Raw genomic sequence first — 27265 nt, 5'->3', positions numbered from 1 at the left:
CAGAATTTCTTTGGCCCTGAGTTTGTGAAAATGACGATTGAACCATTTATATCCTTGGATTTGCCACAGTCTATCCTTGTAAGTAATAAAAGCAATTTGTGTTACTCTTAGAAAATAATTTCAGTAATGATTTTAAAAAAAAAAAAACAGTTAAAATTCTTATAATATTCACTTTAATAGATGCCATTCATTCTTTTCAATTGTAGACCAAGAAAGGAAAGAATGAGGATAACCGAAGAAAAGTAAACATAATGCTTCTGAGTGGGCAGAGACTGGAACTGACATGTGATACCAAAACTATATGTAAAGATGTGTTTGATATGGTTGTGGCCCATATTGGCTTGGTGGAACATCATTTGTTTGCTTTAGCTACCCTGAAAGGTACGAAGACATTTTAAATTCAGGGTCTACTATGAAAAATTGGTAGCAAGCTGACTTTCTATACCTGTTATGCCTGACCTTGTTCTGGGAAATATTAACTACATGTACATATCAGTATTGAGAATAGGAAGTAGGAACTCCCTTCCTTCTCCTAACTAGGTGCTTTGTTTTAATAGTAGTGTCTTTTAGCATCCTCTGCACCTGACCATGAAGATTTTTATTTGGCTTCAGCTATATAAAAATAGATTTTAGGGGGCCAGTCCCATGGCCAAGTGATTCAGTTCGAGTGCTCTGCTTCGGCGATCCAGGGTTTCACCAGTTCGAATCCTGGGCGTGGACTTGGCACCGCTCATCAAGACATGCTGAGGTGGCATCCCACATTCCCCAAATAGAAGGACCCACAACTGAAAATACACAACTATGTACTGGGGGGCTTTAGGAGAAAAGGAAAAATAAAAAAATCTAAAAAAAAGAAGGTTTTAATTGTTATTTTTTGGAGGACCATATATACGTCAGTTGCCTACATACGTACTCTAGAAATTAGTATCCTGCTAATATGCATCTGAATATATAGCAGGACCCTATTTCTGAAGCTCCACATCAGCTTCTTTAGCCTACTATCCTAGTGGCAGTGGCTTTTTTAAATGTTGTCAGTTGTTGGTTGAAAATATCATTCCCCTGTTTTCTAAGCCCTGTGTGCACTGAACTCTGCGATGTTCACAGCCACAGTGGTCTCAGAGCACAGCTTCAGTAAAAGTCACTCCTATTTATCAATTAGAATTGCCATAGCAATATTAGAAGCCCTTTGGAGTTGGGCTTTAATTAATCTTTCTTTAATAAGTCATTATATTATAAATTATTCTTCAATACTTCAGATTCCTGTTTACCTCTAAATTTAACTTAGAATTGAAGGATCAAATCATCCTGAAACCCTACAAGATCAAGATAATGTTGTCTTTGTCAAAAAGAAAGATTTCCTTCAATTTAGTTTATTGAGTTTTTGTTCCTTAAAAACTCATAATTCATTTTGTAGAGTCATCCAGTAAATATTCAGTTAGTGCTTATTGATGTTTTGTCACTTTACTAATTACAATTTTAGACTAATCAAGTAATACTATCTATATAAAGATATTCAATTAATCACAATTTCTATTTATAATACACTTAATTTCTTAAACATTATGGTTAAGTCAGACTTTATTGAATAATCTTTTATTTGGAGACAATACTATTTAGGTGATGGCATTAAAAAAATAAAATAACTTTTGTTCCTTCTAGGTTTCAGCTGATAGCTCAAGAATAATAAATAATAGCTAATATTTATTGAATGCTTACCACGTGCCACGTTCTTTCCAAGTGTTTGTATCTATTATGTCATTTGATCTCGGCAGCAACCCTATAAAGCAGAAATTACCTCTATCCTGATTTTATTTATTTATTTATTTTTTAAAGATTGGCACCAGAGCTGACATCTGTTGCCAATCTTCTTTCCTTTTTTTCCCCCCATTCTTCTTCTTCTCCCCAAAGCTCCCCCATACATAGTTGTATGTTGTAGTTGTAGGTCCTTCTGGCTCCCCTGTGTGGGACACTGCCTCAGCATGGCCTGATGAGTGGTGCCATGTCTGTGCCCAGGATCCGAACAAGTGAAACTCCCAGCCGCTGAAGCGGAGCACGTGAACTTAACCACTCGGCCCCGGGGCTGCCCCATCCTGATTTTATAGACTGGAAAATTGACATCTAGAAAGGTTAAGAAATGTTTTCATTGTCACACAGGTAGTAAATGGTGTGGCCCGGACTTGAATCCGGGCCTGTCTCAGAGCCCTCCTTAAAAAACTGAGCCGTGTTGCCACCCATCCACATGCACTGCCTCAGAGCTCTCTGCCACACTTCTTAACAATCTTGTTTCCTTCTCATGTGAGACTGTTTTGTGCAAGTCTGACAAAACAATGAAGAAATCAGAAGAAAACATTAAAGTATTTTTATTTTATCTGAATGTTTTCTCATTCTCTTTTAGATAATGAATATTTCTTTGTTGATCCTGATTTAAAATTAACCAAAGTGGCCCCAGAGGGATGGAAAGAAGAACCAAAGAAAAAGAGCAAAGCCACTGTTAATTTTACTTTGTTTTTCCGAATTAAATTTTTCATGGATGATGTTAGTCTAATACAGTGAGTACACAAGGGTTTTTGTTTTCCTCTTTTTGGCCCCTGGTCTTTTGACCCTTTAGTTTACTGATTCTGAATTATTTGATTCTGATCAATGACAATGTCTTTTTTTGTCATAAAAGAAATACTTCCTTCAACATATTTTATTAAATTCTCGTGCCTTAAAAGGTTGGTAATTAAACCATCTTGGAAACTAAACATACACGCCAATAATAAAAATCACCCCAAGATTCAAGATCAAAAGCCTCAATGTTTTGTGTATTTATTTTTCCAGACATACTCTGACCTGTCATCAGTATTATCTTCAGCTGCGGAAAGATATCTTGGAGGAAAGGATGCACTGTGATGATGAGACTTCTTTACTGCTGGCATCCTTGGCTCTCCAGGCTGAGTATGGAGATTATCAACCAGAGGTAGGATTTATTTTTTTCTCCAGGACCACTTTTGTATTGGTCTTCTTATCCTCAGCATAATTAAAGACTAAACCTGGTTGAGGTGTTTGCTGTTAAGATCTGGAGATTTTTGAGGCTAGTTTGGTGCCTCAGAATGATCAAGTTCCCCATGTACATTGGTTATATAAAATCTTATAGTGTGGGATTTCCTTTTTGCTTTTATTTTTTGTTTCATTTGTTTGGTTTTTGTTTAAAATTATTCTGTTTCACAGTTTTGGGATATCCAGCACTTACTCTTCCTTCTCCCAATTTCTAACTAATAGATACTAGACACAAGGGTTATCAGGCAAATCTGGGTCAAAGGAGTCTTCTGCCTTCCGCATGGATCCATACAGTGATGGCTGAGAACCTAGGAGAGCTCACCGTATGGAGAACGGATGTTCAAGGCCTATTGGTCTAGAATACAAGTGGGTCTAGGAGGAAACAAGGGGCAAGAGACTGTGCCACTCAAGCAGCAACCTTTACATTAACCCTTAACAATAGTGACATTTGGCCCTTCATTGTCAGTCTCTCCTCAAGCTTGCCAGTCAGTTCAGCCTTTCTACCTCCCTGAATAAAAGAGAAAGACAATGCCTTTCCTCTAAAACTCACTCCTCAGAGAGAAGTATAAATAGAAGTATCTTATCCCTTAGTTGATGCAGGAACTTTAAGATAGGAGGAAGAAGGCAAACAGAATTGCTTACAAAAGCATTCTCTTTCTAGGTTCATGGTGTGTCTTATTTTAGACTGGAGCATTATTTGCCTCCCAGAGTGATGGAGAAACTTGATTTATCCTATATTAAAGAAGAGTTACCCAAATTGCATAATACCTATGTGGGAGCTTCTGAAAAAGAGACAGAGTTAGAATTTTTAAAGGTAAGTATGCAAGATTACAAATGATAAACTTTGTATCTTTTTCAAAGTAAGGAATAAGTGTTGGAGGACATACATGTAAAAGATGCCAGTAGTAGGAATAACTGATGCTATGCCTTATCTCATTTATTCTTGACTAAAACTATGGTATTTTAATTCTCATTTTGTAAAAGAGGGAACTGAGGGGCTGGCCCTGCGGCATAGTGGTTAAGTATGGTGTACTCTGCTTCGGCAGCCCAGGTTCATGGATTTGGATCCCGGGTGCGGCCCTACACCACTTGTCAGCTGTGCTTTCGCAGCAACTCACATGTAAAGTGGAGGAAGATTGGCACAGACGTCAGCTCAGAGCTAATCTTCCTCAAGCTAAAAAAGAGGAAGATTGGCAACAGATGTTAGCTCAGGGCTAATCTTCCTCAGCAAAACAATAAAAATACAAAAAGAAGGAGTAAGGCTCAAAGAGGAAATGTAATGTTTCCAGTCAATGGCTGGTATGTGGGACAAAACTAATTTGGACCCATATCTACCTGGATGTGGATTTTATGCTTTTATCCTTTTCCATATTCTCTAAATCAAGGTATGTTATAAAAAAGAAATAGTTTGATTTTGTGACTGGATGGATATGAGAGGCAAGTTCATACTGATTCTGGAATTGTTTTGCCTTGTTTTTTCCTAAAAGGCTAAAATTCAAGTACACTCTTTAAAAATGGTCTTTCCACTCATGCCAACTAATTCATATAGGGAAAGGGGATCAGGAAAATTGGCTGATGCTTTTAGTTCCGTCACCAGCTTCCTGTGAGACATTAGATAAGTACCAAGGCATTTATAATCGGGAGAGATGATACTGTGTAAATCTGCAGTGTGAATGGCAAATATAAGAGAGTATTCTACTGAAAAGAGAAAGCTTCAGAACATTCTCCTGTTTCAGCTCCCTAGGATGTAACAGTCTGCCTTCCAATTGCTGCTCCATTTTGAAGGGAGCCAAGTTTCTCAGCTCTAAGAATATCTATAAAGGGGTTTCATTCACAGACTTACGCCACCTGTTATCTGGGATTTGTGGTAAGAAAGGCAAGGTAGTTTGTTTAAGTTGAGTCTACATTTAAAGACATTAAATTATGTACTTATGTTTTTCCTCTGTTATTACATTTCTGTACCTGTAGGAAGTAAATATCAAATTATGCCTGTAGGAATAAATATAGAAAGCAGATTAGCACAGTGGAAAGAATTTGCATGGGGCTTTGTAGTCAGACAGTTTTGCATCTGAATTCTTGTTTCACCCAGCTGGGTGAACTTGAACAATGTACTCAACCTCTCTGAGCTTCAGTTTCCCCCTGTAGGTAGCATGCTTAATGCGTAGTAGGTTGCCCTACTCCTGATAGTGTATCCTGTTACTCTTTTTTCTTTAACTTTAGCATCTTTCTTCTAACCTAAGAAGTTTTTTTAAAAAATTTCTTTAATACACCCTTCTAAGGTTACACTTCCACTATATTTCCTATTGCCTTTAAAAACTTGTATGTCTTTCTTTAAATCTGCTTTATTGAGGTATAAATTACCTACGATAAAATTTACCACTTTTAAGTGTTTGATTCAGTGAGTTTTGAAAAATAGATACAGTCAAGCAACCACTTCCGCAAAGTGATCAAAAGAACAAGGGTTAGCAAACTGGCTTGCTTGTTTCGTAAATAAAGTTTTATTGGAACTGGGCCGTACTCAATTGTTTCTATATTGTCTATATCTGCTGTTATATTACAACAGCAGCGTTTAGTTACAATAGAGGTCATATGACCCACAAAGCCTCAGATATTTACTGTGTGGCCCTTGAAGGAAGAGGTTGCCAACCCCTGATCGAGCACATTTCCGACACTGAAAGTTCCCTCCCGTCCCTTTGTGGTGTGTTCCCTGCTCCATCTCTCACCCCTCATCCCTGGCAACTACTCATCTGCTTTCTATCACGACGGTTTTTTTTTCCCTAGAATTTCATATAAAGAATACTGTATTATGTAGTCTCCTGTGTCTGGCTCTTTTTACTTAAAATAATACTTTTGAGGTTCGTCCATGGTGTGATGTGTGTCAGTATTTTGTTTCATTTTTTATGGCCGGTTAGTTTTCCTCTGTACAGATATACAGTGATTTGTTTATTTTTTTCTTTGTTAGTTGATAGATGTAAAGCTGCTATAAACATTCAAATACACATTTTTGTGTAAACATGCAGCGTTTATTTCTCTGGAGTAAATACCTAGCCAGTGGGTTGCTGGGATCTATGGTAAACATATGTTTAACTTCATGAGAAGCTGTTCCAAGGCAGTTGTAGGATTTTACAGTGTACAGTATGCAGCAGACAGTAGTGTATGAGATTGCCGTTTGCTCCACATCCTCAACACCACGTGGTGATTCGGTCATTTTCACTTTAGCTATTGAAATAGGTAAGTAGCAGTATATCATTGTGGTTTTAATTTAATCAACTATTTATGTTGAGCACCCTTTTGTATCTTCATTTGCCATTCATATATCTCCTTTGTTGAAGTGTCCAATAAAATCTTTTGCCCATTTTTGTATCTAGTTATATATTTCCTTATTTTTGAGAAGTCCATGTTCTTTTTATCTTCTGGATACAAATCCTTTTATCAGATATATGTTTTATATATATTTATCTCCCAATCTTGGCTTGCTTTTACATTTTCTTAGCATTGACTTTTGAAGGGCAAGTTTGTAATGTTAATTAAGTTTGTTTATCAATTTTTTCTTCTATGATTTGTGCTTTTAATGTCCCATCCAAGAAATCTTTGTCTAACCCACAGTCACAAAGCTTTTCTGAGTTTTGTGGTTTTAGCTCCTATGTTTAGGTGTGTGATCCATTTGGGGTTCATTTTCATATACCGGGTGAAGTAAGGTTGCGATTCATTTTCTTGCCGTGTGAATATCCACTTGTTCCAGCAGCATTTGTTGAAAAGACTGTTCTTTCCATGTTAAACTACATTGGTACAACTTCGATATCTTCCACCTTTTACCAAGGTACACTGCTGTTGTTCCAACAGGTCTGCCAAAGACTGACAGAATATGGGGTTCATTTTCACCGGGTGCACCCTGAGAAGAAGTCACAGACGGGGATACTGCTTGGAGTCTGTCCTAGAGGCGTCCTCGTGTTTGAGGTTCACAACGGAGTTCGCACATTGGTCCTTCGCTTTCCGTGGAGGGAAACCAAAAAGATTTCTTTTTCTGTATGTCCATTTTAACCCCTTATGGTTATATTTTAAAATAGATGTTGTCAAGTTCAATTTCAATGTTACGTATTAATTGACTTTCCTTAAGTAAATTTTAGACCCTACCGTTCAGTAGGGCAAATATTCGCCTCTTAATACTATTTAACTCTTCTTTCTTAGTTGTAGGAAGAATTATTGAGATTTCATTCATTTTTGGTTTTCTCAGGAGGTGATTTTTAAAAGAATTGTATACATTCCTAGCTGGTTATATGCTCAATTAATTTTAGTTAAATTACAACTAAGTTGACAACTCTGTTAATTCAGAACTTATACTAGGTTCTACCTTCTCACGTAGAGAAACCCCTCTAATGTTTTTAAGATAGATAATCATCTTAACTCCAGTGAACTTTGTCTAGCTCAGTGATAGTTCCCTCACAGCAACTGTGTTTGAATCTCAGTGGTCCAGAGATTTACTGGATTTTATGAACTAATCTCAGGACTTTCTGCAGTTTTAAGTTTTAGTGTACGTTCTCTGGGGATAAAGTTAGAAACGTGATTTTTAGAAAATCATGTTTGTGAAACATAGCTTTTTAAAGGCATGTTTTGATTTTGGACATAGTTGGAGTATCTGAACGTTGAAATACAATGGTCAAACCCCAGAGGTGAATCAAAAATGTGTTCAGGTATTTGTTTTCCTAAGGGTATTCAGACACTACTGACATTTTTACTTCCTATCTGGGCTGAAGTGTGGTCTCACCAGAACAACGTTTATAAGGATATCAATTTCAAGGTCCCAGCTGACTCTGGATAATCTTCAACCTAGAGACTTTTGAAATCAGTTCTAGACCTGATGGTTTGTTGGTTGGTTTCCTATGAAACCCAAAGGTACCACTAAGACCACCAGGTAATAATATGTTCTCTCAGGAAAGCCGAGACCATTCTCATTTTCCCAGGATTGCCAAGACCAAGAAATTACCTGGGTTTAATTTACATTCTCCAGTGTAAATTCCTGGCAGAGCAAATGTCTGGAGGAAACCTTAGATTAATTAAATGCAGATTTAATTTGGATTGGTTTTGAAAAGTCAAGAAGTCAAATAACCATTGAGCATTCAGCTCCATGTCATTTGCCAATATGCCGTATATAAAACTAGCTGTGATTAGCTCATTTTTAAAGATCTCTGGTAGTAGAGAATAGACCACATTCCCATGCAAACTGTTCCTGTGTTTAAGGGCACTTGTTTATCCTGAGTTCTTTCTCTAACACAGAACTCTCTTTTTTAACCCTCCTTTTTTCTTCCACTAGCCTCTGGGGAGACGGCAAAGTCACTTTTTGCCCTTCTCATCTCTCACAACTGAATGCCCTTGGACACGTTTCTTGTCCAGTTTATCTGTTAACACTTAGAAAGAATCAGATATTCTTCTAATTTGTTTCAAACCTGTACAGCTTTACAACTGTGGAGTTTCAGCATTCTTGGGAATTACTTGACAGTGGTTAAGTGGTATGTTTGTTAGGAGAAAATTCCCCAAGTAGGTATACTGCTGATAGTCAAGATGGTACTAGTTTGATGCTACTGCATCTCAAGCTCCTCTCTAATACTTGCTGATTTCTGTTTTTTAGCAAAGAGAGAACAAGGTCCCAGAGATTTCATTGGCAACAACGTCTAGCTAGAATTTAATAATCTTATTTTTTTTATTGCATTGATTACATATTTTTATAGCTGGATTGTATTTATAGTAAGTGGTACTAGTTTTCTATTTACAATTGTGATATAAAGTTTCTTTAAGTGAATTTATGTAAATAAGCAAAGTCAATTTAAAAATTTATAAATAAACGAGACTATAAATTATGAAGATGGCACCTGCGTGACTGAAGTTTGAGTAATACTTTGTTGTTGTATCTTTTGTGAGCGTACCAAATTTGACTTTTCTATGCCTGTTTCTGCATTTGAAGTAAAATCAAGGGATGTGAAGTAGAGGATATAATCTGCACAGTCAAAGAAGCCAAGAGCTAGAGTAGAATAACTAGACTGAGCAATTCTCCAGAGACATTAGTCTGAGGTCCCCGGTGTGTTGAATGCTAATCTTTTAAGCCGTATGGATGGCCTGCAAGCCTCACCACACAGGTGGCAAAATTTTGTTTTTCAAGAAACATCAAGGAGATAAAACTGATTTGTGGTTCTCCTCCTTGCCCTGAATTTGGCAAGAATCACTGTCTCTAAATATTGATGTGTTTCATCTCTCAGCCCAGCAGCTGTGTTATCCAGTGCCACTCCATTCTCAGTATTTTTTTTTAACTTCCCACAACTTCCATCCCAGCCTTCATACCACCAAGATTCTTCTTGACTGAATCACAGCTCTTATTATTATACATTAATAAATCAATTTTTATTGAACTTCATTTTCTTTACTCAAGGAAATAGAACGTATATTTCTTGTCATTTCTTTTTTCAAACAGTTTTGGTATTTGTACACATTGCAGAAAACTCAATATCAATAATCTCATTAAAGGAAACTGTTTCCCTTGCTGGTGACTGATAGACATTCTGATTTAGGCTGTAATTTCTGAAAGTGGCAAATAATACTTATTTCCTGAACTTGTAATAATACAGGTTTATATTTTTTATATTTATATTAGATGTAGGTCAAGGAATAGCCACGCCTAATAATGTGAAATAAAAATAGCTCTACTTGTTAATTATTGTTTACAGAATTTGGTCGTGTAATAAAGTGATAGGAAAACATCCTAATTATCTATACCCCTGATTAATATTGTAGAAAAAGAAAATCACATTGCAGAACACATCGGATGGAATAAAACACGCCTTCCAGACAGATAACAGTAAGGTATGCCAGTACCTGCTGCAGCTCTGCTCTTCCCAGCATAAGTTCCAGCTGCAGATGAGAGCAAGACAGAGCAACCAAGATGCCCAGGACCTGGGTAAGGAGAAGCAAGCTGTGTCAGAGGACTCCAGGGCAGATGCATGATTTCTGTCACAAATTTTGAATGCACTTTCTCTTTTAGGATAAAAATTAACAAGGTATATAGATTTTTAAATGACTAAGTCAAGTTTATAAAGATGTCACAAATGAAGCCAAGATTTCAACTTCATATTCATTTTGAAAACAGCACCCCAGATCAGTCAAGGAGTATCTGTTGACATGTCTATTTTGTGCTTATTGTTAGGCTACCTGATGTAAATACTGTAAAAGTTTGGATCATATTCTCTGCCCATGGTAAACTTACACACTATTTAGGAAGGTACAACCATCGTGCATGAAACAATAATACACAATAGAAGGTCCCGGTTTTAATAACAGGTTATATCATACAGACTCTATGATCTACACCACAAGAGCAGAAGGAGATTAGAGGCTAGAGTATTTGAGTGGTGGCACTTGGATTGGAATTTAAAAGATAAAAATAACTAGTAGGTTGAAGATAAATGGGAGGACTTTCCAAAGGAAGGAAAGAGCATGGGAAACAAGGCAAGGGGCAGGGAAAGTGTGCACCCAGGATGGTGAAGTTATGCTGTCACAGTTGGGGTAGGGGGGCAGGTTTCCCACCTGTTGGTTTTACTTGGGTATGTCCCTGTTCTGAGACTGAGATGAATAACCACAGTACCCAATATGAATGGTCAGGAGAGTGTTTTCAGTTCCTTTTGAAAATGAACTAGCAGAAGAAACTAATTCAGCTCTGAAAAAATATATCAGCCAGAACTGAAATATTTAAAACTTACTCTGCAAGACCACATGTAGAAATTAGAGTTGCCCTGATGACCTTGTGCAACAGAGCCCTATGGATTCTTATCCAACCTTTCTCACATCCTGAAGTCTCATGGAAAATATGTTCCCCATAGGATTAGACTGGGGTCATGGCAACCTATGAATAGATGTTTCTCAGCCTTTAAAAATCAAGATGGTAGGGGCTATTTGCTTATTAAAAATGAAGATTCCAGGGGGCCTGCCCAGTAGCGTAGCAGTTGAGTTCACGTGCTCCACCTCAGCGGCCCAGGATTCGCCAGTTCGGATCCTGGGTGGGGGCCTACACCCTGCTTATCAAGCCATGCTGTGGGAGGTGTCCCACATATAAAGTAGAGGAAGATGGGCACAGTTGTTAGCTCAGGGCCAGTCTTCCTCAGCAAAAAGAGGAGGACTGGTAGCGAATATTAGCTCAGGGCTGACCGTCCTCACAAAAAAAAAAAAAAAAAAATGAAGATTTCAGAAACCTACCTGAAACTTAGTGAATCATAGTCTTTGGGCATTGGGTCCCTAGAATCTGCATTTTAACAGGCTTTCCTCAGTAATGATTTTTATGCATTCTAAAATATGATACCTACTGCTGTAAAATAATCTTATTATTTCTTTTCTTTCCTTTACTCTGCTAAAAATTTGTATGGCCTTATATATTTTCAAAGTATAGTGAAATATCAAACTTAGTAGAGTTATCAGTATTCCTACTTGGACTAATACTCTATTCAATACAAACCAGAACTGAACAGTTACAGATGTAGTACGGTATGCTATCGTGAAAGAGTCAGAAGACAAAACTGTGAAGCCAGCCTTCCATTCTCACCTTTCTTATACTGAGGAACAATAGAGTGTAGTAGTGAAGAGCATGAACTATGCAGCCAGACTGCCAGTGTGCAAACCTCGCTCTGTTACTTACAGCTCTGAAACCTTCGCAGGTTACTGAAACTCTCTGCCTAGTTCCCTGACTATAAAATGATTATTATAATGATAACACCTACATCATGAGGTTGTTGTGAAGGTTAAATGAATTCATACATGTAAAGTACTTTAAAAGTGTCTGGCACGGAGTAGGTATTGAATAAATATTCATTATTATTTTCATCATCACCATCATCATCGTTTTACCACCACTACCACTAGTAGTACTAGTAGTGGTAGTAGTACTAGTAGTAGTAGTCATAATAGTAGCAGTAGGATGACCTTAGGAACATAACTGACTTTTGGAAGTCTCTTTCTCTTCATCGATGAAGTAGAAATGCTCATGTATCTCACAGGTTTGCTCCTAGGAGCACAACAGCTGTGTCTCCTTGAAGTCATATGTGAAAGCACTTTAAGGTAGTGTTATCTACATCTTTTCCCTTGGTAGATCTTCAAAGGAATGATTTTCTGCTTAGAATTGGCTTAGAAGTAACTACCTGCCTACTTAATTGTCTGTACTAGACGAGTGAAAATAATTGGTGTTATCTGTAGGAGGTTGATGAGCTAACAAATGTCTGTTACTTCTTTAGAATTTTAGAATGTTGGTGCTAGAAAGAACCTTAGAGGCCATAAAGTCCAAAATTTTACTGATGAGGAAACAGATTCACAGAAGGTAGTCTCTCTCACCTAACCTCATCGTTAGAGGTCAAACGAGGCTGGAACCCTGATCTAATTCCTAATCCAGTGCTCCTTCTGTTTGTTGAGTTTCCAAAAAACTAATGTGAATGGAATTAAATTGATTGATAATCATTTATTGAGTACTTACTACTTGTAAGACACCATGGTAGGTGCTGTAGGATAACAAACATAAACGAAGTCCCTCTTCTCAAAAGAGCATAGAATTAAGTTGATAATATAAAGAAATACAAAACAGTACAAGAGACTGAACAGTAGCACAAACAGAGATTAGGACGTGTGGATTGCAGACTGAGTGGGGAACTAGCAAGCCTTTGAGTTCAAATTTGAAACATTAGTATTGGGATATAGGCTCATTCTAATGTCCTTTCGCATCCTCACCGTCCATACTGGACTCCTTTCCAGGTGAAGGACAGTAGGAAAGACCAGGTAGGTGGATGGTTTATGATCCCATCCCAAAAATACATGCAATATTTTAAGTCCTACACAGAAGTAGGCTGTGAATCGATTTGACTAGCATAATCCTTGATATGTTTACAAAGCAGATATGACCTAAACCAAATGGGCTGTCCCTACTCCTGCCGAAGTTTGGTCCACATTTCCCTTCGGCTGAAGAGGTCTATCGAGTGTAAAGGCATTTCCTGGTGATTGAATCTGTATAAGACTCGATTTTGCATCTTTGATTAAAATCTACTCTCAAAGTGAAAAAATAGAAATAATGTTAGATACTCTAATAAAAACTGTATTTTAAGCTAAAGATCATTCTGGGAATTTTTAAACCAAAATCTTCTTTTCATTATTGTGTTTTAACGTGGTGTCCACTTCTACTTCAGAGAAAGAACGTTGAATTTTCCTGGTGACAATGAGACTTGTTTACTTAAACTTCATTCTGATGCATGAATATTAAAAACCTTCAGTGTTTTCCTATCTGTTTATGCCTGAGATGAAATATTGATTATTAATCTTCCTAGGATTTAGAAGATAAACGAAACAGTATCTAAAGATCTAAGTCAGCAACATTTGACATTTTCTTTTATAAGGAAGTTTTGCCAGCTGTTTTACATACGGTTGAGCTGTATAATAGAGCGCAGCACAGGATTGGTACTTTCTGTGGGAGACCAGACGGGGTGTCTGGTGACGTGAATTACTAATACATGAACAACTAAATCATTTGAAATTCTGTGCTCCTGGTCCTTTATTTACATGAAAGGATTTTGAAGCTAAAATTCTGTGGTGGAATGCTTTTGATTATAGCCCCAAATGTTCAAATAGTGCCATGACATTGGTTCTCAAAAAACAGAACAGCCAACCACTCATTATAAAGTATCTCTAAGTTTAGCCTCTAAAGGAAGACTTTGGGTGTGTATTTAGGAGTGAAAGGAATTTAAGCATAAAGACAACCCCAGCTCTTTGATCCTGTTAATTAACAGAAACCAAAACAAGAGAAGACAAGTAATATTTGATTCTCCCATGGCCTCTGTGCCTCAGTTAAATCATGAAAAGTCAACAAGGTGGGAAAGTGGGATTAGCATAGTAATGAAATAACAAAAGAAATAATTTGCTGTGAAGGTGCTTTTTTTTTTGGTAACAGTTTTATTGAGAGATAATTCACATACCATACAATTTATCCACTTAAAGTGTACAATTCAGTGGTCTTTAGTATATCACAGAGTTGTGCAACCATCGCCACAACCTGCTATAAGCTTTTAATGATACAATAATCAAGAACTTTTTCTCTGGGCAAAACTCTCTGCACAGCTTCTTTTTCAGGCATGATCTCACCCTGTCGTCCTGTCCAGGTTTCATCTCTCCCTCTCCCCATCCTTGGATGGCTGATATTTTAGTAGAGACACTACTAGTCTTGAAAATTTCTCTCTCAAATGTCATTCTCATTTCTCACTGAAACACGTAATTGGAAATTTGGGGTCAGCAAGCCTGAAGCCCATACATTATTAGATCCAAGAGAATCATCAGATGAAGTAGGAAATGCTGACCAGGCTCTGGCTGTGAGAAAGCTACAAGGATGGAGAGATGGTATGAAAACCAGGACCTTCCAACCTCTTTTTGAAAACCCTTGATTGCTGCACTTTGACAGCTCCCCGCTAATGCTGGCAATCAAAGCAATTCAAAACTGCATGCTGTATTTTATTTATTAAAATAACTCTTCTCATAAAGGTACTGCGGTGTTTCCATCGTGTAAAGCAATCCTATTTCCTTGTAGAGAGAGCTTCGTTTAGGAGCCTGAACCTCCAAGCAGAGTCCGTTAGAGGATTCAATATGGGACGAGCAATCAGCACTGGCAGTCTGGCCAGCAGCACCCTGAACAAACTTGCCGTTCGACCTCTGTCGGTTCAAGCGGAGATTCTGAAGAGGCTCTCCTGCTCAGAGCTGTCGCTTTACCAGCCATTGCAAAACAGTGCAAAAGAGAAGAGTGACAAAGCTTCCTGGGAGGAAAAGCCTAGAGGGATGAGTAAATCATACCATGATCTCAGTCAGGCCTCTCTCTTTCCTCATCGGAAAAATGTCCTTGTTAACATGGAATCCCTGCCACAAACCGTTGTGGAGTTGGTAGGAAAACCATTTCACCAGATGGCAAGATCTGATACAGAATCTTTGGCAGGATTCACAAAACTTAATAAGTAAGAACATAATTACCTAACCCAACTACATATTTGTAAATTCTACATTTCATACTTATTTTTGTTTTGATGTTTTATTATTTTCACCATATTTTTTTATGCTGACACTTCCCCCTCCTACCTTCCTTTTCCCTCTTTAGTTCAAAGTCTGTTGCAAGTTTAAATAGAAGTCCTGAAAGGAGGAAACAGGAATCAGACTCCTCATCCTTTGAAGACCCTGGTCAAGCATGTGTTATAGGTCAGCATAAACATGCCTCCCTTCTTTCTCCCGTATCGTGCTCATATGAACGAGATCATGTTAATGACCAAGAAATGATTTTCGGTTCTATGTTCTAATAGCCAAAACTGTGAATATAGAAATTTAGGCTGCTTAAAATAGATCAAATCAAGACTTGGCTTAATCTGTGATTGCTTCATGGCACAGACTATTTCTTAGCTTTCTCTTGATCCCAGTTAAAAGCCATGACCATCTTTCTGAGAGAACCCAGACAGTCTGATACCAGGCTTCGAATAGGCTTTCTTTGGGTTTTCCTTACAAGCCTGTGAGAGTGGACTCCACGAATGCTATATTTTTTGAGGAAAGGTTTATTTAGGGTACTTTCAGCTTAGCATGAATGGAATTGTCTCTAAAAATGGATAATTTTATGAAATGTGCTATGGTTGATAGGTAGAAATTCTTAGTTGATTTAAGTTTTTTCAAATTCTCCCAGCTAGCTGGGGCCTATTAATTATTTAAGTATAGAAGTTGTGTGTGTTTATAAATACCACTCTACCTTATAAGATAAACAGTTCAGGTTTCCTGTTGCTTTATGCATTGTAAAAGGGAAACACACTGGAATCAATCTTTCAGAAGAGTCGATATTTAAGCACAGAGGTCTGAACGACTACTCAAAATAGGAAACAGCTGGAGAGACAAAAAGGAAACAAAATTTAGGCTGTTGTTTTACCAGATAATACTAATTAACTCTCCCTTAGATGAAAGTTTGGTCATTTAACCCCAACTCACAAAGTTAAAAAGTATTTTCTCATTGTGTAATTGAATTGGGGATATGTGGAGTAAATGAAGCCAAAAGAAAACTCTACACTGTAGTTGATAAAATTAATAGAAAGCAACATTACTTTATTAATGTAGCTTCTACAACTTTCAGAGATTATGCTATCATCAATTTGAATTGGTTAAAAAAAAAAACTAAACAGTTAAAAGGCAAGATTTTGTCCTATAGGTCACCCTATGTGTTGAAAATAGCCTAAGACGACACTGATTGAATCTTTTAGAAAATACTTTTCAAAATATATTCACATAAAACAGGATCTCTTTTAGATTCTAAGCTATTTTTATTAATAAAAGGGAGGCTTTGGTCTACATAAAAATTCATCACATATCAGATGCAGAGTAGTAAACATTCCATAGAAAAACACAGATAAAAGAAAACTCACCAGTGAAAGAGAACTTATTTTCTGCATTTGTTTTTTGATTGATTATTCATTCTTATTGAATTTTCTTTGAACAAATGCTTTTAAAACTCATTCCAGTTTCATCATTTCATATTTGACATACCAAAATGTCGTTGTCAGAAATAATACATTTGTGTTTAAATTTATTCTGCAAAACAAGTTGATACTCTTCACTTGGACGTTAAAAATAATACCTATGCCCGTTGTGGGAAGACAGATTTTTCTGAGTGTAAACAAAAGAAAATGTTGCTGCCTTAATGTTTTATTGATTTTTATGAGTTTATCAGAAGTTACTTCTATATCTAGTATATGACCATTTTATAAGCTGTCTAATAATTTAATTTATACCACAGGAATGACTTTGCATAGTTCTGGAAATTCTTCATCCCAAGTACCCTTAAAAGAAAATGGTAGGTTTATAAAATATTTTTCCCCTCATTTCCATCATATCTTTTCTCTTGCACCTTATGAGATAGTCTTAGACCTAATAATGAAGAGTCTTCATTGCCAGTCAAACTGTGCCAAGGATTTTAGGCCTCACATTGGAGTCAAAGGAGAGTTGTACTTTTCAACATCATGGTGATATGATGGGACCTGTAATTTAGGCTAATGTTGATGAACTAGGGAGATGACAAATGAGAGATAAGGACACTAGTTGGGAAGCTAAGATAGTAGTACAAGTGGGAGGTAATTTTGATTAAAAAAGAGTTTTAACTGAGGTAGTTATTTTAAAGGGATACTTGAGCTGAATCTTGAAAGAAAAGAATTTATTCAGGCACAATGGTGCAGATAAGCATTCCAGACCCAGGGCATAGTGTGGTCGGAGACATGGAGACATGTGGGAAGAGATTCAGTGACCTGTAGGAGTCTCAGTATGGAGGCATGTGGGGGCCATGGTGAAGCTCGAGAACTTTATAAACAGGGACTAGCTTTGTGTCTTATCCTAAATATTATGGGAAGAGTTTGAAGACTTTTAAATGTTGAGGTTTGTAGTTTAGAAGGAGTCTAATTGTAGGAAGAAACTTTTTGTAGTGACTTGAAAGTCAGTAGATTCAAAATTTTTAGAATTTAGGTTACAAAATACTTTCATGTACATACATTATCTTATTTGATCTTTCTAACAACTTTCATATGTAGAAAGAACGTTTTATTACTACGTATATACTACTTTCCTCCAAAAATGTTTGTGTCTTATCCTCAAACTCTTAAAAGTTGAAATAATCAGAAGCCGGATAAAAAAGAAGCAAATATGTTAATCAAAAGTGTAAATATAGTTAAACTTGATAAGTCTTTAAGTTTAATTCTAATTTTCCTGGAGCCAAGGCAAAAATGAAGGCATGAGGAGGTGAACCACATGAAACTGCTGTTTCTGTAGGTCCAAACTGTCAAACACCAGAGTGCTATTTGATATAATTCTCATTCTCTAGTAGAAATACGCCTACCAACTCTTCAAGAGAGGAAAATGTTTCTTGGAAGTAAAATTGTGTTGAAAAGTGAAAATACATAAAATATCTTAAATACTCATAGCAAATGAAGGATTTTTTCATCTCTTTTTTTTTTTTTAATGTATCCTCAAAAAATCTGAGAGCACATCATTAAAGAAAACGTTAGTAAACTTATTTGTACTACTTGGGCCTGGGTTACTAAGACCCTGGTGTATAGCTTTATGATGATCAGATGTCTTATATGGACTGTTTAGAATATCTCTGTACCTAAAATAGCTCAGTTATTAACATGTTCATCATGGTGGTAATTATTGACTAATAGTTACAGAGTGTTTACTGTGTGCCAGACACCATTCTAAACACTTTTTGTTTATCTCCCTTTTAAGCCCCACAACAATCCCATGAGGTGGGTGCTAATGTTATTTCCTTTTCTCATAGGAGAAACTAAAGCATAGAGAGCTTGAGTTGTGCAGAAGGTGATGGGGCTGGCAAGTGCTAGACCCATGGTTTGTGTGCAGGAAATCTGTTTCCAGAGCCCACACTCTCATCCGCTCTTTAGACTGTTTCCTAGCATAATAATGCCTAATTATTCATAGATATTATTTCTCCCAGCTAAACTTTTGAAAGAAGCTGGATAATAACCACTTCAAGGATGAGAACTTGAAGTGTATTTTAACCTAGATTTTGAGGGAAAAGCATATGGATTTACATTGGGTACCAAAGGAGCAGCCTATGCAGGGTAATGTCTCCGTTTAAACCTTTAAAAACCTCATCTTCCCACCTGTCCCCTACAGAGAAAGAGCCAGTCCACCTTCCTATGGAGGTGCGCCCACTTGGCTTGCAGACAAGTCTAGGTTTTTTTCAAAATTCTCTTTAAATCTGCCCAAGTAGCCCTGAATTAGTGCTCTGTTGAGAATTGAGTGTTCATATAATAGAGCATGGCTAACATGTTTTTCTAAATAAGCTAACTGAGGATCAAAAAGTTAAATTACTTGCCCATAAGTCAGATATAGGATGACTTAGTCTAATTTCAGTGTTCTTCCTTGCTGGTCAAGATTATTAGAAGAAAATCAGAAATGAGCATCAGTTAATATTGAATTATTCATCACTTAATACAAGGACCAATGAATAAAATTCAATCTTAACCTTTTACGACTTTGAGAGACCGTTAAAGAATGTGAAGCTTGAAAGAAAAAAGAAAAAAGGCATCAATCTTCTAATCTTAGGAAACAGATATGGAAAGGATTCCAATCTTTTCATTAATAGTGATTTCCAAGAAAAGGCTGCTTAACTTTCAAAATACCCACTTCTTGTAATAGTCCTTCCTAAGAGAATAAAAATCAGAAAATATATAGAACCTATGCAAGAACTTTGTAAAATTGATTTTCAGTGTTTCTTGTTTTGCTATAATTCAGGATTACACAATTGAAAAATAACTTTTAGCTAGACTTGTCATCTTTTTTCCTGTCCAAACCACAAGGATGGGGTCCAACACGAGACTCTTAACCAAAACAAACAAAAAATTCATGTAAAATAGGCTGTTCTGATGCAGAGTAACTTGGTACAGACACTGAAATAAGCTGTTTTCCCAATATTAAAACTCATTATTGTGTTTATGAGCAATCTTAATTCCAATTAATAAAATGTACAAACAGAAGTAAAAGTTTAAAACACACTTTGTTTAGTCAGGTATCAATGACCAATGTCATTTTAAATGCTAGTTTTTTCCATCTAAGGTTTAATTAGAATACATACAAGGTTGAAAATTATAATAAAAGAGTCCAAACTGCTCACAAACAGATAAGGGAATTAACCAGCAGCAAAAAATAGAGTCAACTGAATTGAGAACTGAAAGGAACTTAAAAGTTTATCCAAACCAAGCTTTTTCATTCCATGGATGAGTTAAATGAGTCTCAGAGATGTTATGTGGCCCCAATTCACTCAGCTAATTAGTGCTGGCACAGAAATAAAAACACCGAAGTTTCCATCATGATCCCCCTTACCAACCATCGGAGCAGTTACTATATTAGGTAGTATAACAATGAAAAATACCTCTCTTTATTTTTATGCCAATATGGTGCTACTGACCCGTCCTTGTCTGGATTTGAAGTGATTCATTTCCTTAGAGTGAGTGATGGATTCATCCAGAGTCTCCTCTACCTATTGTCCACTTTCTCTTAGAATCAGTGGCACGGAGCTGCCTTATAGTTGACAAGGGTCTATATCTTTTACCAAGAAAATTAGTTTTTCTTGCAGAAAAGTGTTGACTCATACTTACATTGATGATATGGCTTTGACCTTATCAGAAATATGTTCTTACTAGGAAATTTAATTAGTTTACTCACAGAAATATCTATTATTGTTGTCTACAGTTATTCTAGTTGGGGACTATGTATGTCCACATGAACCTTATTAGAGATGAGAAAGGCAACATTGGAACAACGGTTTCTAATGCAGAGAGGGTATACATTTAACTTCTAAATTATACATTTATCAATTGTTGTTAAAATATTTCCCAGGTAAACATTGTTGGGAATGACACCAGCATGTATTAGTTAAAGAAGTGAACATTTCAAGTTGAGGTTGTTTTTCACTTCAAACTATTTGCAGAATTTGCTGTAGTCATAGAGTATATTAGTGGGAAAAGAAGATTTCTTCTAAGGATTTCAAAATATATACTCTGAATATTAATGCTTGTTTTGGTATAGTAATTCAAATAACTCAGAAATATCTTGGTGCTTGAAATATCTAGCTGCCTCACTTTCAGAGATTCGTAAATTCTATATAATCGTCATTGAATTCTATAAATATCTTTATGTTTACTTTGGTTGCCATGTACTATATACGCTTAGGTACTTCCTCCTCCCCCTTTTGTTTTAAACCAATGGAGAAGTATTTTGACCATCTGCATGAATAGAATACAAAGGTAAAGAGAAACTCATGGTACATAGGACTATCTAGTAACACATAGCTGCACACCAACATCTATCCTTCCTTCTTTTGTCCTCACATTAATAAGTCACTTTATATGGGGGGAAGAGAGAGAGAAAAATCCATCTTTTTATAAACAGTGAATTAGCTAAGCTTCCCTCTCCAAAAGAATATTCAACTCTGCCCTACTCAATCTTGTACTCCAGCCAAACTGATCTATAACATTTCCCCAGAACCCTTTTCTGCCTTCTTTCCATCTCAGCTTTTGCTAATGCCTTTCTTATTGCTGTATAACCATCTCCTTAATCCACCTATTAAAATCCTACCCCGTTTCCTTGAAGTCTTCTTTATTTCTGGCAGGAAGAGCCTCTCCACTCTTATAGATCTGACTCATGTCTTCGTAATGCAGCTATTTCATTGACAGTCTTAATAACATTCTATTTACCAGTCAGGCTAGATCTTTGCTCTTCTTGCCTGATTCAGCTCACATTTACTGTGCTAGCAGCTGTCATATACATTATGTCATTTTATTTTCCTGAATTGCCTAGTGAAGGACTTTGACAGGAAAGTTGTTCAGTAAATATTTGAAAGATGAAAGAATAATTGAGTAAATGAATGAATGCTCAAATCTCACTGGTGAATCCTTGACTATAGAGAGCTTAATCTATTGCTTCAAGTTAATGAACACAAAAATATTGCACATTTATTTTTGTGTGTGTGTGTATATATTCCAGTAATGTTTACCTTCGAAATACACACACATACACATACATACACACATATACACATATACTTTTTAGCCAAATAATTAATCAATCTTGTTAGTGCATGTGTTGGAAATGAAAATAAAGAAAATGGCATTTTTATTCTTTGACTCAATACCTTTAACTTCCAGCAGATATTCCTTAGGAACACTGAGAATATTGATCAATTTTATAGTTGAGAACAGAAACACTGTATAGAGCAAATGGACTTTGTCTTTATAATGGTGACAGAAGTTTACATTTAATACCTAAGGTGACCTCACTCCTTTGTTTTATTTTATGGGTTTTGTTCTGTTGTATTTTGTATTTGGTTCTAGCTGAAAATTAGAGCTAATTGTCTGTTAGAGAATAAAAGTATCTTGGATACTTAGATGATAATATTAAGCTAGGCATTAACTAATTCATGGATTTTATGCTTATATATATATGTCTCTCTAATATATAAGGCTCTTCACACCATTGTCCAGTGATTTTTTTTTGAATCTCATTAATTAATTAGAAATACTGAATTACTACTACCCTTATTGATTATAACTAAGTTTTGGTCAAAACAAAACAGCAGAATAGGGTCACGTATGCTACGGGGAGCTGGCAAATTGGCATTAATACTTAGTGTTTAAGGGACAAGGTTAATTCACTCTGAAAAACAAGTCATTTTTGTTACTATTTCCTGAAATTAAAGGAGTTTATTTCTAGAATATAAAGTATCATATTTGCATCATTTAAACCTTAATATAGGTTGTATATTACTTGTTATATAACATTTTAGTACAATTTTAAATCATTGAGTAGTCATATGTTGGCAGATAATCTGTAATTTTCAAAAAGCTTCAATATGCTTGAGAACCATGTGGAGATGAATTTGAAGGCTTAGTTAAAATATCTTTCTGAGTGTATTGAACTCATTTACCACCACTGCCACCACCTCACACATCGATGAGTCTGAACCATCACATTGTAATTGACGTTAAGAAGTGGATTGACTTGCTAGAGCTGCCATAACAAGGTCCTGCAGATTGGGTCTCTCAAACAACAGAAACTTATTTTCTCACAGTTCTTAAGGCTTGGAGTCTGAGATCAAAGTATTGGCAGCATTGATTTCTTCTAAGACCTCTCTCCTTGGCACCTGTAGACACGTGTGCACGTGTTTGTATCCAAATTCCCTCTTCTTCTGAGGATACCAGTCCTATTGGATGAGGGCCCACCCTAATCCAAGACCTCATTTTAACTTAATTGTCTCTTTATAATGCTGTCTCCAGATATTCTTAAGTTCTGAGGTACTTTGAGTTAGAGCTCCACCATATACATTTGGGTTGGAGGAAAAGGGGCACAGTTCAGCCCATAACAAGAAGAGTATATGTGTGTTCAAATGCTCGGATTGCTAAGTAAATAGTGTAATTTTATTAACGTGACAATTAAGTGACATATTAATTGATTTAACTTAGGAGATATTTGTGAATGATCAGCCTACTTTAAAAAAAAAAAGTAAGTGCAAATAAGAAAAAGTAAATTCTAGTTCTAATGCTAACGTTCACTCAATTTATCTAACCAGCATTTATCAAGTACTGACCTAAGGCATCTTGCTGGGCAGTGATACTAGCTGTAATGTTGAGCAAGTCACAGATTGCTATTCCTCATCTGCAAAACAGTGATTAAAAATCTCTTTACCTACCTCGTGAGGTTGTTCCACAAATGAAATAAGAAATAAATGAAAGTCCTTTGAGAATGTAAATGTGCTAGCCAAGTCATTATTAATGGGATTTAAAAAAAATAAATCCAGTTTCTTCTTGTTGCTATTGTACTCCAGAACTCACCATAAATATTTTATTAATTATAAATAAAAATGTCAACCACTTATTAGTGGGCAATTCTTAACATATTGAGCATTGTCAAATTCAGGACATCAACTGCGATATAATAGACGTGGAGTCAGAAAACCTAAGTTTAAGCTTCAGGCCTTGCCTGTATTGACTGAGTAAACCTGGTCAAACCATTTAACTGCTTGAGATTTATTTCCTCATTTGTAACTGAAATATGCTTATTTCATAGGGAATCATTTATGAGGAATTAATGTGATAACATATAGTCATTTTGTAAACTTAAATCACTATCAAAATATAGGATGGTGGTATTATTTAAAATATAATTTTAAAGTGACTGAGTAATCTATTAATGAGCTTTAACATTTAAATTGGAAGAAGTAGACAGTCTTAATGCCTGAGCATGTTATGTTTATTTTATCTTAAAATTATATATTTCCCATAGATGTGTTACACAAAAGATGGAGCATAGTATCTTCACCAGAAAGAGAGATCACCCTGGTGAACCTGAAAAAAGATGCAAAGTATGGCTTAGGTAAGTCACTGTGAGATTCTTAAAGGTCTGTGAGAATTGAAAGAGAAAAAAATCTTTAGTATGGCATTGGCATGGAGGCACCAGCCTCCTCCTTCTCACAATACTGCCTGCCTACCCACAGTCCCTTACCCTACCCGCCCAGTCAGGAAATGGCAAGATGAAATGCCTACAAGCAATATTTCCACCAAATTTAACATTCCCATCTCACGTGTGTTACGTGTAAATCATATTTGATATGAGAGTAGCCACACTTCTGTGTGTCAAGCAGGCTAATCATTAGTCATTGAAAGCACCAATATCATGAAGATCTTTTTAAAATGTGCTGTTTCACAGGATTTCAAATTATTGGTGGGGAGAAGATGGGAAGACTGGATCTAGGTGTATTTATTAGTTCAATTACCCCTGGAGGACCAGCTGACTTGGATGGATGCTTAAAGCCAGGTACTTTCATTTAGGTAATATCCTGAGTACTTACTGACAGGCATAAACTTGCACAGATAGCAAAAGTGGAACTTGGGCAGAGCAAAAATAATGGGGGTGGGGAGGATGAGGTTTCTAAGATGTAGCATAAATTTCTCTTTGTTGTTGAAAATACTGGATTGTCTCTTTTTATAGGAGATCGTTTGATATCTGTGAATAGTGTAAGTCTAGAGGGGGTGAGCCACCATTCTGCAATTGAAATTTTGCAAAATGCACCTGAAGACGTGACACTTGTTATCTCTCAGCCAAAAGAAAAGATATCCAAAGGTAATGTTGTGAGTGTCTCTTAGCTGTGTATTCTGTTCCATTTTTTACAAAAACTTCAGTACTTTGACCCAATACATTGGATTTAAGCTCCTTATTTCCTTTCTGGAAATTTGATACATGTAGTTCTGATTGTTTTAATGTTATACATCAGTGTAACTTTTCATTCATCACTTCCAAGATTTTCTGTCTCATTCCTCTTTAGTAATGTAGGCATAAAAATGGATTCGTTATGTAAAATCAGTGTCACTTAAGTGAATTCTGAGTATTTCGTGTATTCCATCACCTCTTAGGCCAAATCAGAAATAAAATTCTTTATCATTGTCTAGTTAATGTAATTATATAATAGTTGTCTATGAAGTTCTTTCCTGAACCAGATTATGAAAAGGGAAAGAATAATATACCAGAAATTTCAAAACAAGACCATATCGTTTTGTCTTGTAATCCCTCCCGTTAGCATGTTGTGGGGAAAAGGCACTTGGTGAAGATAGATGACTTGAGTTTGAGCCATACTTGAGCCACTTAGTAGCTGGATGACTTAAGTCCTCTTGAGCCGTGGTGGTTTTTCTTTGTTTAAAGAGGAGACAGTGACCTCGGCCCTGCCTTGTCTGTCTTGCACAGAGTTGTTATGAGGATCAAGTGTTGGGGCCGTGTTTGTGAAAGAAGCACGTGAGGCACATGCAGTGTAGTGCAGTGGGCAGTGGGCAGGGCTCCAGAGTCCAGGGTCGTTCTGTCTCCACTGATTAACACTGTAGACCTGAATAAATCACTTGCTAAGCCTCACTGTGCTCATATGTCAAATGGTGGATATAAAAGTGCTTGTCTTGTAGATTGTGAAAGTTAAATGACATAATACACGAAAGAATTAGCACATTCCCTGCTGCATATTAAGCACTTAAATGTGAGTGTTAGCTGTCATTATTAACAGTATTTTTCAAAAACATGTAATTGGATACATATAAGTTATTTTCATCCCAAAGATATGGGAAATATGTAAAAGAATTAGTAAACTATTGCCTGAAAACCAAGTTTAGAGAGTAGATTTTACACATAACTTTAGACAATTATGATAAAATAGAAACAACATAAACATTTTGTACAATATATTGTGACATAAAAATGTCTTAACTCCACTCATAGGTGGAAATTAGTATATTGAGAAGGAGATCTGATCGGTGGTTACCAGGGAAAAGGGGGGGTGGGGGGAGGGTACGGAGGGGGATGGTGTACCCACAACATGACTAACAAAAATGTACAACTGAAATTTCACAAGGTTGTAATCTATCATAACATTAATAAAAAAAAATAAATAAAAATAAAAATGTCTTAAATTTTACACAGATGAATCATAGGAAATGTAAAAATTTCTTATATTTTATACAGATGAGTCATTTTGACTTTGGTTTCTTCTTGTATTCACTAAATATTATATATATGTTGTGTGTATATATATATGTAAGATATATACATATATAAATAGTATTTTCAGCACTTGTTTACAGTGAACAAACACAACAGATAGAAAGCACCACCACTGCCCAAAAGAGCCTTATAGTCTATTTGTAGTCTAGTCGTCTTAAGCAAAGGAAGACAGCTGCAGTTGCAAATGTAGTAGTGTATTTCTGAGTTTCAAGCAGCCAAGACCAAAATAAAAAAACAAGAAGTAGAACATTGGGTTCCATTCTCACCATGATTTTGGCAAAAGAAGCATAGAATTCAGAAGAAACTCGTTTTCCCCCTGAATAAAGCTCTAGGGTACTCCTATCTTAATTTTGTTTTCAATAGATGCTTTATAGAAAATTTAGACAGTTCTTCAACAGATTTTTATTGAGTGCCTGTGATGCACAAGACACAGAACCTCTGCCCTCGTGGAACTTATATCAAAGGAGACAAGTAACTAAACAACTAATTAAGCAACTAACTAAACACGTAAATGTTTAATTATAACTATGATTTAAGTGTTAGGAAGAAACCCAAGGTGCCAAGAAAGCATTTAGCAGAGGAACTTTACCTAGTATGGGGATCAAGAAAGCGTGTCTTTGCAGCAGACTTTCATGTGGTTATTTTATTTTTTACTGTCCATTCTCAATAAAAGTTAAAAGCAAATGTTACAGTATAGTTCTGTGAAGTTGTTTCTTCAGAAAGCTAGATTAATCTTATCATGGTGTGCAGCTATACTGCAGTGTAACTTGAAAAGAGAGAAAACTTCAAGAACCCAGAACACTACCAGTATGTACCTCAGGGTATCCCTCGCAATTATCAATCACCAAAGAGGAAAGTTTCTGTTTTTCTTTTTGTTTGCTACTTTTTTTTTAAAGCTATAAAATGTGTACTAGTTGCTTAAAATGAATTCAGTTTATGCAGAAACCTATGAAGTAAAAACTAAAAGTCCCCTTACTGCTTTTCCTAAGAAAACTCTATGGTATATATGTAGCCTGATGTATAGTATAGATAATTTAAAAAAATAATCCATGTGTGTGTACATACATACATATACATGCTTGTTTCTTTTTCTTTTTTC

At 36.1% G+C, this 27265-nt stretch overlaps 1 protein-coding gene across 16 annotated transcripts in view; it reads left to right on the top strand.

Annotated features, from left to right (window-relative positions):
• PTPN13 (protein tyrosine phosphatase non-receptor type 13) overlaps positions 1-27265 on the top strand; it is a 204191-nt gene that overhangs the window by 126505 nt on the left and 50421 nt on the right. For 9 of the 16 annotated variants that reach the window (XM_046656429.1, XM_046656433.1, XM_046656432.1 and 6 more), the window contains 13 exons: positions 4-78; positions 207-381; positions 2396-2549; positions 2821-2959; positions 3701-3853; positions 6883-7065; positions 9823-9985; positions 14633-15050; positions 15191-15288; positions 16859-16915; positions 23911-24000; positions 24334-24441; positions 24616-24747. In XM_046656429.1, coding sequence (XP_046512385.1) covers positions 4-78; positions 207-381; positions 2396-2549; positions 2821-2959; positions 3701-3853; positions 6883-7065; positions 9823-9985; positions 14633-15050; positions 15191-15288; positions 16859-16915; positions 23911-24000; positions 24334-24441; positions 24616-24747 — 1945 coding nt within the window. The remainder of the gene's footprint in view (positions 1-3; positions 79-206; positions 382-2395; positions 2550-2820; positions 2960-3700; positions 3854-6882; positions 7066-9822; positions 9986-14632; positions 15051-15190; positions 15289-16858; positions 16916-23910; positions 24001-24333; positions 24442-24615; positions 24748-27265) is intronic. The other 7 variants (XM_046656436.1, XM_046656435.1, XM_046656443.1 and 4 more) reach the window with 5 other exon arrangements.

The sequence above is a fragment of the Equus quagga genome, chromosome 3 (assembly GCF_021613505.1).
Source record: "Equus quagga isolate Etosha38 chromosome 3, UCLA_HA_Equagga_1.0, whole genome shotgun sequence".
NCBI classification, from domain to species: Eukaryota; Metazoa; Chordata; class Mammalia; order Perissodactyla; family Equidae; genus Equus; species Equus quagga.
Note: the sequence above shows the minus strand (reverse complement) of the source record. Positions and strands in the feature narration are given on the sequence as shown.